Source organism: Vulpes vulpes, chromosome 1 (assembly GCF_048418805.1).
Source record: "Vulpes vulpes isolate BD-2025 chromosome 1, VulVul3, whole genome shotgun sequence".
NCBI lineage: Eukaryota > Metazoa > Chordata > Mammalia > Carnivora > Canidae > Vulpes > Vulpes vulpes.
This window is the reverse complement of record NC_132780.1, coordinates 7978920-7993237: the sequence shown is the minus strand read 5'-3', so window position 1 is coordinate 7993237 and position 14318 is coordinate 7978920. Positions and strand designations below refer to the sequence as shown.

The 14318-nt window shown below is 47.5% G+C and overlaps 1 protein-coding gene across 3 annotated transcripts in view; it reads right to left on the bottom strand.

The window, feature by feature from the left end:
- Window positions 1-835: 835 nt before the first annotated feature.
- The window catches only part of SPINT2 (serine peptidase inhibitor, Kunitz type 2), a 28796-nt gene continuing 15313 nt past the window's right edge, over window positions 836-14318 (bottom strand). Inside the window, exons 2-8 of one of the 3 annotated variants that reach the window (XM_072751637.1) lie at window positions 8286-8456; window positions 5467-5526; window positions 4142-4195; window positions 3396-3557; window positions 3016-3054; window positions 1866-1910; window positions 836-1483 (exon numbers count right to left, since the gene is read on the bottom strand). In XM_072751637.1, coding sequence (XP_072607738.1) covers window positions 1317-1483; window positions 1866-1910; window positions 3016-3054; window positions 3396-3557; window positions 4142-4195; window positions 5467-5526; window positions 8286-8456 — 698 coding nt within the window. In that variant the 3' untranslated portion in view covers window positions 836-1316. Of the gene's footprint in view, window positions 1511-1865; window positions 1911-3015; window positions 3055-3395; window positions 3558-4141; window positions 4196-5466; window positions 5527-8285; window positions 8457-14318 lie in introns of all 3 variants that reach the window. The other 2 variants (XM_072751647.1, XM_026010125.2) reach the window with 2 other exon arrangements.

The following is a 14318-nucleotide window of genomic DNA, read 5'->3' as shown; positions in this document are numbered from 1 at the left end:
AATGCTGTTCCATGTTCAGGACTACATGTTTGGACAATGGGGAGAAAGAAAAGAAGGGCTTCCAGAGTCTAGAGACAGGAAGGAAACACCCACAGGTAGGCAGAATTGCAGCCAAGCCTGGAGGCCAAATTCAGCCAGGAGGTACCCTGTCCCCATTTCACTGAAGAGGCAGGTGGGAGACCTGAGGAAGACTGCAGAACTGCGGGGAGAGGGGAGAGAGGACAGTCACAGATGCCAAAATGACTGGTCATTTTGCCACCCCAATCTCAGGAAGTTCTCGGTCTTCCCCTGGACAGGATGCATCCTCACTCCAATCCTCCTGCACCCTCAAAGGCAGTGTTTCAAGGTATGGATTAGTCCACATTGGTCATTATTTAAACAACAGGGGTGCCTGGCTGGCTCAGTCAGTTAAATGGCTGCCTTCAGCTCAGGTCATGATCTCAGGGTCCTGGGATTGAGCCCTGTGCCAGACTACCCACAGGGAAACTGCTCCTCCCTCTACCTATGTCTCCCATGAATGAATAAATCTTTTTTTAAAAAATTAAATAAGTAAACAACAGCAACAAAGCAAAAACCAATTCAGTGGGATATGGCTAGAATTTATCAAACGTGACATAGAAGAAGGAAATGCCAGAGATTCCTGAAGGTGGTAAGGCTAAGTGTTGTTTGGTGAAAATTTATTTACGGGCACTCAGTTGCAATGTAAGATATTCATTCAAAAAGATCTGAAAGATGAGATTTTTTTCTACAATGGGACATCTCACATAGTGTTGTGTGTTAATTTTGGCAGAGTTTAAATCAGCAATCCCATAAAGAAAGCAAGCACTTGCTGAAATTTATTTTAAAGGGAAGGCTCTTTTTATTAAACTTGTACATTTTTTCTCTTCCTTTCAGAATCCTAATAAAAAAAACTTTTGTTTCCACTTATTTAAAAAACAAACAACAAAACCACAAATCAAACAAAGGAAACTATTACATTACTTTTGTAATGGGAATGGATGCTACAGGATTCAATGTAAGCAAAGAAAACCAATACCTGGAGTGAAGAACTAAACCGAAGAGTAGCTGACTCTGGTCTGGGGCAGAGCCCTCCTCCAAGAGGGTCCCAAGGCAGACCCAGCCGGGAGAGCAGGAAGCAGCCCTCTTACCTTCTGGAGTAACAAACAGACCCAGAGCCCTAATGATCGCACAAATACAATCCAATCACTCTATTTTAAAAAGCACACACACATTCGACACTTGTGTCCCCTCCCTTCCCAGGTTCTCTTCGTCAACAGGGAGTCCTGAGGAAGGGTGACGTCTGGCTGGCAGGGCCTTCACAGGACGTAGGTGTTCTTCACCAGCTGCTCCTTGTCGTCCCCAGAGCTCCAGACGGTGCGGAGGGTGCGCTCCTGGCTCCTCCGCGCCACCCTGATTAGGCAGACCACGGAGGCCCCCAGCAAGACGATGAGGACCATCAAGAACAGCCCCACCAGGACCACCACTGGGGAGGAGAGAAGGGCCTCAGAACCTGCAGGACGAGGAGTACCCCGGCTGGCGCGGGGGCGAGCACTGGCAGCCCGACCCCAGGCTGGGAGCGTCTAGAGAAGGGGCACTGCCCACCGGGAAGTCATCAAGGAGTCCCTATGGTCTTGAGAAGCAGGTGACTAAGAAAAGGAGGCACTGCAGTATGTGCACCGAGTGGCTATCTGTGTTCACTTTTGGAACAACAAAAAAAATCCCACTTCAACTCTATTTCCACCTCTCGGGCAAACTGTGCAGGAATCCCAAGCCACAAAATGTGTACCAGGACGTAAAAAGTACACACCCCTGGTTCTTGCGTAAACATAAAACCCCAAGGTTTTGTGTTCACACAGCACACTGACCAGCCAGAGAAGATGCTGCCCTGCAGTAGCCAGGGTGGCCGCCACCTGCAGAATGAAGTAAGGGAGGAGGCAAGGGTGTGTTCGCAGCGGTGTCGGGAGGGGACCCTCATGCTCTTAATTGCCCAGGTAAATTTAACAGTGATTGCCCCACTACGATCTCACTGGTCAGCTAAGATGCTTTCCATCAGGTGGGTGGGTTCCACCTAAAGAATGTGGCCTCCTGCAGCAGCTACTTGGCTCCTTGCCCCGTTTGGCTACAGAATTGACAGGAGCAGTTCTTTCCCTACCCCCGCCCTCCAGAACGAGGATGCTTTCTGCGCCAGGCCTGGCAAACTAGATTCTAGCTTCGCTCCTCCTCTAAAATAGAGCAGTCACGCAAGCCAGGTCTGGGCTTCTGAATAGGGAAATAGGTGGAAAGAGGCCAAACCAGTATGGCCGGTCTTTTGTGCAAACACTATCATCCATGACTCAAGGTCAGAATCAGAAACAAAAGCGAGAGGAGACCTCTTGTCAGACCAGACTGCTTGGGGACAACAGCACTGGCCCTGCCTCACTCTGCCCACACACAGCAAGGGCTCTCCAACTTCCTGTCACCCAGGACCAACCCACAGCACAGAAGTTCCCTCTAAACCTTGAGCCAGTGGCAGTCCAGGTGGCTCAGTGGTTTGGCGCTGCCTTCAGCCCACGGCATGATCCTGGAGACCCTGGATAGAGTCCCACATCGGGCACCCTGCATGGAGCCTGGCTTTTCCCTCTGCCTGTGTCTCTACCTCTCTACCTCTGTGTGTGTGTGTGTGTGTGTGATAAATAAATAAACATTTTTTAAAAACTTAAAAAAAAAATAAATCTTGAGCCAGTCTCAGGTCTGTGTGCAGCAGACCCCACAAGCCTAACAGTAGAGCTCGTCCTCCAGTCACCCCAGCGCTGCCTGGGTGGAGATCGCTTCCCTCCAGCCCCTATTATACTGCATGGTGGGACAAACATTTACCATATGTTCCAAGCTGCCTGACCATTCTCGTGCAAAAACAGGATTTTCAACCGAAAAGATGTTTATAGTGAAGGATTATGTGTCAGAGACAACATAAGCCTGCAAAAACGCAGCTGAGCTTAGTCAGGGAAGGCAGGTGGAGGAGGGCCAGAGGCCTCTTACCTTTAGTGCCATGGGGTAGAACAGAGTACAACTGCTTGCCTGAAAAAGAATATACAACCCTCAGGTCAGCTCACAGTCCCCCTCCCTGCCCTCCAGAGCTGCCACCAACGAGGTGTTCACAGGAGGCTCTTTCTGAACATCTTCCAGCTCTTCTGAGGGTTCTAAGGCCTTGCCACTCTGGTGGGGACCTAGGGCACACCTGTGCAACAGCCAAGCCCAAATCACACCTCATCCCCACAAGGGAGCCAGAGAGTGGTAGAGTCCAAATGATAGCACTGCCAAGGCCTTCATTTTAGAGGTGGGGAAATGGAACGGAGTCCTCTCAAGAGGCCTCATCCACCCACCACAGTTTCTTGCATTTAGGAATCAGGCGGGCTCACCAAAGCAGCGGTGCATGCACTCCTCCTTGGAGAGATAGCTGTTTTTATTGCCCCGGCACCCTCCGTAGATGAAGTTGTCACAAGAGTTCTTCTCCACATCAAAGTACCAGCGTGGGAAGGACGCACGGCAAGGCCCAGTGACTGCTTTGGCAGTGCAGTACTCTGGGAGCGACACAAGCCACGGAGTACAAATTAGCAGGGCCCAGACGTGAAATGGAGCTGGAATGTTCCCAAGTAGTCATACTGCTGCCAGCTAATGGAGAAACAGCTCTCTGCTAAAGGAACTTGTAAATTATAGATGTGGTCAGTCGGGCCCACCTGACACTCCTCCAGGTTTTTGAGTATCTTCCTCTTTACAGCCAGACCCCATTGGGAAGGAGATCACTCTACGTCAGGCTCTGCTCTAGGCACTTTACATGTATTAACTTGGTCTCTTAAGAGTTCTGTCGTAGGCCCCTCACTTTGTACCTGGCAGGCAGAGCTCCAGCAACCGGCCCACAGCCATACAGCTGGTGAGAGCAGAGCCTACACAGTATACTGCCTCTCCAAAGTAAAGCCTCCCTGCTGCCTCTGTGGCACATCCACTCCCTGCTGCCCTGGGACATCCCTGGGAGTTCTATCACCTGGGAAAGGTCAGGAAGCTCTGCTCTACAACTTCCTTAGTGGAAATACTCAAGGGTGTCTAAATTCCCAAGTAAGTAAGAAACATGTTTTTCCCATATATAAATATTTTTTAAAAGTTATACCTTCGAAGTCGAAAATATCACTGGAAAGGTCATCAGAATCCTGCCTTCTGGAAACTAAAACACAAACATCCAAGTCAGGGAGGCTGGAATGGACACAGTCCATGTAGCCTGGCTGGGGCGGAGATGAATAGGGCCCACTGAGGGAACACAGACACCCTGGCACCTGGGACTGGAGTCCCCTCCATGGGTAGGTTTGTTACCTCCCAGTCCTAAAGGGCTCTATCACACACACTGGAATGAACACTGGGTGAGGTGGCCTGCCTGTCACCTCAGGGGTTATTACAGAAACTAATCCCAGCCACAGTTCTGGGGTGATGAGGAAGATAGTCTTGTTCACTCTCTGACATAGTGAGGATTCACTCTTCTAAAACAGGATGGAAACTAGAGATATCAAGCCAGGGCCTGAGGGTTCCAGATAACCTTGGAGGCCAGCTTGGGAATAAACAGTGACCAGGACGGACACAGGATCCCTGGGCCTAGCAGAACTGGAAAGTGACTAATGAGCTAGCCAACCACTGAACTAATAAATGCTCTCTCACGTGAGCACAGATGCCAGAACCAGAGGCCCAAAGCCATGGCTGCTATCAGCGGTGCACAGCCATTGTCTGGCTGGGGGGCTGTCCTCAAATGAAATAGGGGCAGATTCCCTCCCTCCACAGCAGGTCTTGCCCAGCAGAGCCCATTGCCTGGACAATGGCCTTCCAGATAGCTGGGCTGGACTTGCCAGTGCATCTGGACAACTCACCCCAGGCTCCTGATGCATGCAGAGTCCTTTAAGCATAAAGGAGGAATGGGGCAGCTGCTGTCAGCACTACAAAGCAAGCTAACACAAAGCTCGAGATCAAGGACTGCAGTGGGAACAGAAGCGGGGGCAGCAGAAGACAGAGGACTCAGTGCAGGGAGGGGGACGGCATGGAGAACAGAGAACAAAGGAGACAGAACAGGCAAGGAGAGGTGGGGTGGGGCAGTGAGGACAGCACAGCAGAAGAGGCCAGGGGACCTGAGGCCAGCCCAGAGAGAAGGAAGGGGCCTGAGCCACAGGCAACAGCAATATCCACAATCCCTTGTCCCCTAGGAGGAAGCAGAGGCCAGCCCAGAAGCACTGCAGACTACCTCGGCCCTCTTGTCCGCTGGACAATGTGAACTCCCCCAGTGTAAGGATGCCAGCGGGGAGCCAGAAGCTGGCAGCCGAAGCAGAGCCCCTGTTTGACAATTTGGAATAAAGAGACCAGGAGGTGGAAGCCCTTATACTACTCCCAAATTACAACTATACTTTCATGGCCCACGTGGCCCTCATTCCATCCGACGCTATTTTCAGAACCTACCACTTGGGACAGAGGACTCTGCTCCATTCCTGCTGGTGGCCAGATCATCAACAGTGTTCTCTACAAAGGGATAAATGACACAGTGAGAAAGTGCACTTCAAGAACACCTGGTGAAACAAAACAAGCAGGGACCCTGAGCAGCCCTGGGCCTGTGTGCCTCTCACGGTGACTCCCATTTCTCCTTTATGTGGGTCCTTCAATGTACATGCTGGACCACAAACCGGCTAGAACTTGGAAATAGGGAACCAAGATTGCCCTTGTGGGTTAAACTCTAAGATCACTCACTGGTAATGAGAGTAAAGATGTATGAAAGGACTTTAAAAAGACAGAATGACTTCTAGGGCCAAATAATCTCTTTAGTTATATTTACTCACCTAATGAATTAAAAAAGGTATGCAAGTCGTGCGAATGTACTGAATACCACCTAAGTGTGGGATATAGGTGAATTTTATGGTCTACATATTTTATCTCTCACACACACACACACACACACACACGGTAGGGTGGAGAGGCTAGCCAGTTAAGAAGTACAAAAAAGGAAGCATGGGCAGGGTCCAGGAGGGACAAGAAGCCAGCTCCCCTGCCTCCCTGCTGACCCTGTGCAGAGGCATGGGGCTGGCATAACCTGGTGCCATTAAACATTGCTATCACAAACCAGCTCCTTTTTTCTCCCCTCTCTGTATCAAGCAGTCTTCTGGGAACCCGGCTAAGAGGCCTGCCTACCTGGACTAAAGGTACAGCAGGCACAGAGATCCAAGTGTCTGGTCCCCTAGGTAGTGCTGGTTCTCATTACAAATTAATAAACTGACATCCTCATTATCATGTGGCTTCCCACATAGGTTGCCTGCTTGGGAGAGAATATGCTGGCAAAAGACTCCAGTGCCTGGCTGCTCTGGCAGTTCTAGCTCTCCTCACAGACTCATGAGAGAATGCTTCAACAGACATGCAGTGGAGCCACACTCGGGTGCCAACAAATGAGCTTTCTGGGCCCGGAGACTCTGGACCACCCCTAGGGAGACAGCTGTCTGCCTTCTCCCAGCAAAACACAACAACCCGTGACCCTTTGTAGCAACATCCTGTCTGAATGCCCACTCTTCACTGCTTGTGTTCTTAAAATTTCAACCATTTTCTTGAAAAATAAGGAGAAACTAGAAAAAGGCAGGTCCCTTTGCTACAAGTGAGTTGACTGGGAAAGGACAGAAAAGGTTGCAAAAATATTTCCCTTTAATTTCTGCCCCCATGCCGGATCATCGCTGACAACAGATACATACAGTAGGTGGTATTTTCCTCAGTCACCATCTGCTAAGGTTGCCAATTGCCCCCAAAAGGTGAAGGACTTGCCTGTATGATCCCAAAACAATACCCAGCCAGCTGAGGTCTCCAAATACTTGTTGAATGTCTGCTGAGCAGTGGCACACAGAGATCAAGAAAATGTTCCCCAAGGTGCCCTGTCGTCGTGGGCCACAGCCAAGACGACTGTTGTTTCCCCCTCTTTATGTAGAACTTTATTTTTTTTTTCATGTAGAACTTTAATAAGCATATTGGATTTGTGTCCATAGAACTCAAAGCTAAGAGAGTTTATAGCCAGTAAGTGAGGAGACACAAAACCCAACAGGGATTCAGGGCTTGTCTCTGGACTGGGGTGCACAGGCTGGCGGCATGCGGTCAGCACGCACGACACCAGTAAATCATAATCCAGAGTTGGAACAGGGATGCCAAGCCATCCAGAAAGGATGCAGAAAGCTACCTAATAGTGTTGGGAAAGTCACCAATGAACTTTTTTGGCTAGCCAAATTCTTGGGTCTCTAGAACACTTGGAAGGACAACGTCTCACTGTGTAGCTCTCAAGGAGGCCCTCAGGGCTCAGTTCAGAGCCAGTGCACACTTTTGTGCGGCTTTTAAGTTCGTATTTAAACATTGAGGCTCTCAGGATGCCTGTGTGGCTCAGTAAGTTAACCGTCTGTCTTCGGCTCAGGTCAATATCCTGGGGCCCTGGGATGGAGCCCTGCATTGGGCTCTTGCTCAGCAAGCAACCTGCTTCTCCTTCTCCCTCTGCTTGTGTTCACGTGCTTGCTCTGTGTCAAATAAATAAAATCTTTTTAAGATTTTATTTATTTATTTATTCATGAGAGACATGAAGAGGCAGAGACACAGGCAAAGAGAGAAGCAGGCTCCTCACAGGGAGCCCAATGTGGGACTCGATCCCGGAACCCCAGGATCACGCCCTGAGTGAAGGTAGGCGCTCACCAGTAAACCACCCAGGCATCCCAATAAATAAAATCTTAAAAAAATAAAATAAACCATGAGATTCACAAAGTCAACATTATCTTGACTCCACTGAATCCCTCACAGGTGAGGGCTGGGAGGACAGATTCCAGAAAGTATGTTCTAGTTTTAATTTGACTCACACCTTGGCTGGGTGGATGAGCTCCTCAAATCATTTGTCCTGGAGGTAAAAATAAGCCAAATGCCCAGAAGCAGGAAGGGCAGCCTATCTGAGTGGCTGTGAGGACTCTCCTCTGCCAGGTCTGGTGGGGGACTGGCACTTAGCAGTGGGAGAAAGGAAGTCGAGAAGAAACAGTCATGTACCCCTCCCCCAGCTCCAGCTTGTGGCCTACTCTCTTTTCTGGGAAGAGGAGGGAGGATACCACTGTGAAACCACTGTGTGGGCGACCTTCAAATTGTGCCTGTTTCTTCTGCTTTTTAAAAACATCCCCCAGGTTCAGCCGTGAAGAATGAGCACAATGCAAAAGGCATCACATTCCAGTTAAAAACCTGTCTCTAAGTCATTCCATTTTCCCCAGGGACCATTTTCTTACCTGTGACACCAGCACATTTCTTAAGACACTCCTCCTTGGTCATGTAATTATTTTTATTCCCTTCACAGCCACCATACACAAACTGCTGGCAGGATCCATCAGTGACATTGTACCACCACCTAGGGAAGGAGGCCCGGCATCTTCCCACCACCTTCGAAACGTGACAAAAGTCTAAAACACAAAACAGAGACCAGTTGGCTTGGCAGGGCAATCCTGCCAATGGAGAAGATGTACAGACCTATTGGAGGAAACCCACAGTTTTCCCAAGCCCCAAGACCCAGCACAGCTTCTCTGTGAGACGTTTCTAAAGTGCTGCCATCAGGCTTAGTGATTCCTTCCTCCTATAGTAAAGAAACACATCACTCTAACAACAATGATACCAACCCACCCAACTTAACTATATTTCAGTTGCATGTTCATTCTGTCCCTGCCACCATTTACTAAAGACACACAACACATCCTGGGACGCCTGGGTGGCTTAGCAGTTGAGCACCTGCCTTCGGCCCTGGGCGTGATCCTGGATTCCCAGGATCAAGTCCCACATCGGGCTCCCTGCATGGGGCCTGCTTCTCCCTCTGCCTATGTCTCTGCCTCTCTCTCTGGGTGTGTCTCTCATGAATAAATAAAATCTTGAAACACACACACACACACACACACACACACACACACACACACCATCCAGTGTAGAAATATGGCAAAGGCAAAAAACATACCAGACTTCAGGATCCTTCTGGGTTATATGCCCATCTCGCCAGGCGCCAAGGGGGAACTTAGCACTGAAAGACCAGAGCTGGCAATGTGAGGGCCATGTGGAAGGATGTGTCTTAACCTTCCTCATCCACTGTTTGACCAGGTCAGCCACTTCACACTCAAATTTCCACAAGAACCTCAGAAAGAAGCTCCTAACTCTAGTCCTCTGCCTCCAAAGGCAGCTTAAGGGTATTCCTCTGTTCTGGCACTTGTAATGGCTCCCACCTGAGCATTCCAAGAGGGGCCTGGGTTTCAAGGTCCCCTCAAATCTGACCCCACTCTAGTACAAAGGGAACAAACAAAAATGTTCTAAAATTCCAGCCAGCTACATTTGCCTCCAAAAGGCCTAGATATCTCCTCTCTCTTAAAAAGTAGAGATAAGCCTAAGTACTGGAGCTATCACCTGCACCAAAATAAGACTTTCTCCTGGAGGAATCAGGAGGATGGAAAGCAAGTTGAAAAGGGAGTGACCTGACAACATGACTCAACATCTGCCCAGGGGCACCCCATCATCTTCCTGGGATCATGAGTCCACATCACCTCTCTTATTCCTCTGACCTCCATCCATCTCCATCTTCTGGCATAAGTACATTCTAATCTGAGAAGGGTGCTCAATAAACATCTCAAATAAACGTACCCCAGAGCCCAACACTTGGTTATATGCTGCCATTTACTCCTAATTATTTTCATGGTTAGGTTTACCTCACTAACTTATGGGATAGCTTTTTTTATTATTATTATTATTTTCTTTATTTATTCATAGAAACACACACACACACAGAGGCAGAGACACAGGCAGAGGGCGAAGCAGGCTCCATGCAGGGAGCCCCATGTGGGACTCGATCCCGAGTCTCCAGGATCACGCCCTGGACTGAAGGTGGTGCTAAACCGCTGAGCCATCCAGGCTGTCCATGGGATAGCTTCTTAAAGCAGAGGGCAAGATCTCATTTCTCCCAAAATACATCACAACAATGGGCATGACACCAAATGTTCCATAAAACATCGATCTACAGACAAAAAAGGCTGTAGTAATGAGCAAAACCTCAAGGAACTCTCACACACACACCAATAAATCACAGGTAACTAGTACAGAAAAAGCATATTCTGAAGTAAGGAATTTTGTTAATTTGAAAGCAACCATTCTTTAAACCACCAATTAAAAAGTACCTTATCTCGATACTTCATATAAATAGAATCATTTAATATGTCCAGAAAAGGCAAATCAAGAGAGGCAGGAAGTAGATTAGTGCTTGCCTGATGCTGGAGGGTTGGGGGATGGTGATGACTGCAAATGGGCACAAGGATCTTTTGGGGATGATGGAAGTATTCTAAAATTAGATTGCAGGGATGGTTGTACAACTTTGTAAATGTACTAAAAATCACTGGATTGTATGCTTAAAACAACTAATTTATGATATGTAAATACTTTAATAAAGCAGTTAAAAAAAATATGGGCACCTCCTGTCCATAACACATCAACCAAAATCAGCTGAGTATGCACCTGGAGCAGATACCTTTGACGATGTGCCAAAGCCACAAAATATACAGTCAACAAGGCCCAAAGAAAACACAGTAGGAAAAGAGTTCTCTGGTGTACGATTTGCTCAACGCTGGCTGTCAAATGTCTGAGGCAGCACTGCTATTACCAGGACAAGATGGAGGATGCCTGGGTGGCTCAGCGGTTGAGCCTCTGTCTTCGGCTCAGGGCATGATCCCGGGATCCGGGATCGAGTCCCGCATCAGGCTCCTTGCAGGGAGCCTGTTTCTCCCCTCTGCCTGTCTCTCTAATAAACAAAATCTTAAAATATATATATATAGACAAGATGGAGAAGAGCCACATGGGATCCACGTACCATACACAAATGAAAACGACCTCAAGGCGGAGAGGGCCCAACAGCTCCAACAGAGGTGAACAGCCCATCCAATGCCCTGCCAAGCTAGCACCCTGGGAACCACTCGGATGGCTCTGTAGCCTTGCTTCCTGAGCAGTTTCTGGGACAGTCTTTCAAAATAATCCAAGAGAGGACCTATACACTTTAAACAGGTGAACTGTATCGCAGGTGAATTACATCTCGATTAATTTTTTTTAAAGATTTATTTATTTATTCATGAGAGACACAGACTGAGAGAGGCAGAGACACAGGCAGAGGGAGAAGTAGGCTCCTCACAGGGAGCCTGATGTGGGACTGGATCTGATCCGCATCCCATTCCGGGATCACGACCTGAGACAAAGGCAGGCGCCCAACCGCTGAGCCACCCATGTGTCCCTTACATCTCAATTAAAACAAAAACCGGAGAGAATGCCTAGCAAAGCCGAAGGCAGCTAGGTGGGAACCACCAGACAGCACAGCAGAGAATGTGATGGGTCAGAATGCCTGGGTGGCTCAGTGGCTGAGCGTCTGCCTTCAGCTCAGGGCATGATCCCAGGGTCTGGGATCGAGTCCCACATCGGGATCCCTACGTGGAGCCTGCTTCTCCCTCTGCCTCTCTCTCTCTGTCTCTCATGAATAAATAAATAAAATCTTAAAAAAGAGAGAGAATGTGATGGGTTAACCACCTCATCAAGGGTGGAAATGTGGTAGGTTTCCCTAAGCAAGGGTGTCGGTGCACGCCCTGTGCGGGTAAACAAAGCTGAGGGTATATCAAGAGGGTAAAAACCTATCTAGGGCCAGACAGCAGTTCCCTTGGAGAAGTCACACTGCGAAAACCTGGCCCTCATCTGTCAGCTCAGACACTCACTGATAGCACCCACCCACCCCCCAACCCCGCTGACCAGATGCAGGGATGTGCGCGCCTGGAGCGCTCAGGAGGACGCTGAGAAAACCACCGCCAAGCAGGTTGGATGTACACATCAACCAGCACACCACCTCAGAAAGACTCACTTGGGAGTCTGAGGAAGGAAAAGTCTGCTGCAGGATTCCCACAAACATCCTGCTCCATCAGGATCTACCGGGCAGGCCAGGGGTGCACAGTAGACAACCCAGGACACACCTCGGTCAAGATACCACAGTCAAGGCGTGCCTTTGGGACACTTCCTTTCCTGACTGCCACCACTGACGACGGATGCCTCTTTCTGACTGGAACATTCTTCCTGTAGATGTGACTGTCTTTTCACAATAAATCCTGTGGGCCTGAGAGGCCATTATGTCCCAGAGAGCAGCTCTCATCTGCTCTTAACGACCACACATTGACTTCATAGTTTACATTTCAGAAAATAGCCTTATTTTTAAGTTCCCTGGATGTAGTAGGAGGGAAGGAGGAAGGGACTTCATTTCTGTTGCAGGGGAATTAGAATTTTTTTTTTTTTTAAGTAGACTCCACACCAAATGCAGGGCCCAACACAGGGCTTGAACTCACAACCCTGAGATCAAGACCTGAGCTGAGATCAAGAACTGGATGCTTAACTGAGCCACCCAGGTACCCTTAGAAACATCTCTTTATTAGGAGAAGACTTGGACTAAAAACATAGCATGCCTGTAAAGACAGAATGCTGGCAATTGGTGAAGCTGAGTGATGGTCCACATGGGCTCACAGAACCGTATGTACAGGGATCCCTGGGTGGCGCAGTGGTTTGGCACCTTTGGCCCAGGGCGCGATCCTGGAGACCCGGGATCGAATCCCACATCAGGCTCCCGGTGCATGGAGCCTGCTTCTCCCTCTGCCTGTGTCTCTGCCTGTTTCTCTCTCTCTGTATGACTATCACAAATAAATAAAAATTAAAAAAAAAAAAAAGAACCGTATGTACATTTGAAAATTTCTATAATGAAAAGAGAAAAAAGCTTATCTCCTTTTTTACACACATTTGATTAGAGTAAAAATAAGAACTTCAAGTAGCAGATTAATTGGTTGAACTTAGGTTCCACCAAGATGAAATTTAACTATACCCTGACTGCGTCAAGTCAGAGTCCTTTCTGTGAGTCTGGAAGCTCCCTGTCAGATTAAGAAAATGCTCATTTTGGTCATATGGTTTTACAAACTAAATTACTTTAAAGCCTCCATGATAGAAATTTTACTCTCAAGGCTTAAGTGAACTCATGAAAAAGCATTTTGTTATGGTTTGCCTGTTTGCTGTAAAGGAGCCACTGTCCTTTCGAATGGACACACAGGCCACACATTCTTCCCCTCCACCCCAAAGAGCATCAGTGCACTCTCATTTCTCCAAATGGACTTGCACAAAAAGCCAGAAACACTTTAGTATGTAACATGGCTTCCGTGACTTATCATCTTCCTTAAACTGTTTTTTTTTTTTTTTTTTTTTTTTTGGGTTAAATAAGCACTGTTCTTTGGTAGATCAAGGTTAAAATAAAAATGAGCCTATATGGGGGCACCTGGCTGGCTCAGTCAGTAGAGCATATGACTCCTTTTTTTTTTTTTTTTTGAGCATGTGACTCCTGATCTTGGGGTTGTGGAGTCAAACCTCAAGTCTAGTGTAGAGATTACTTAAAAAATAAAATCTTAAAAAAAAAAAAAAAAGAACCAAAATGCTGAGCATTACTTATTTCTTGAAAACTTTTCTATTACCTTCACTAAAGCATTATGCTACGCACATTATATGCACTAACAGTCAAAATAAAACTGTGGATCATATAGCAATATCCCCACTTTACAAACAAGGATAATGAGGCTTGGGATGGTTAAGCTAACAAGAAGCAGAGCTGAATCTGAATTTACATTGGTTGGATTAGAGCTGGGCCATAACATAACCACCCCTCCCTCAGAGGGACAGAAAGAAAAAGTTAGCATAGTAACAGGCAGTGGGAAAAATATGAAACTAAAGATGCCTAAATGCCAAAACATTCCTCAGGGTGCTTAACACGATCTGAAGGTTCAATAGGCCAGGCCCTTTCCTGGGCCTGTTTACAGTCACGGTCAAAGACAGGGTCACGGACAACACCACATCAACTGCCCAAGGCTGTGAGGAATTTGGACAAATTTTCAGGAAGTTATTCCTTAATAAATAATTCTATTACTACTAAGAGATGACAAAACTATATACTGGCCTTAGAATAGCATTGGGAAACGATCATGAAAAATGTGTCTCAGGTCCTATGTGTATGCTCACAAATGCTAGTGCAAAATGAAATACATCTGTAAATTTTCAAAATTCAGAGGAAGAAAAACGGAGAAAAGATGAGGAGCACCAAACTGGAAATACTTCAGAATACGTAAAAATGGAATTTCTGTCTTTAGGAAACAGCAACATTCTCTTGGGAAAGCATCAGGAATGGTTAAAAATCACACTTTATCTGAAATATGAACCTAAATTTACAAACCCCTGGCAGG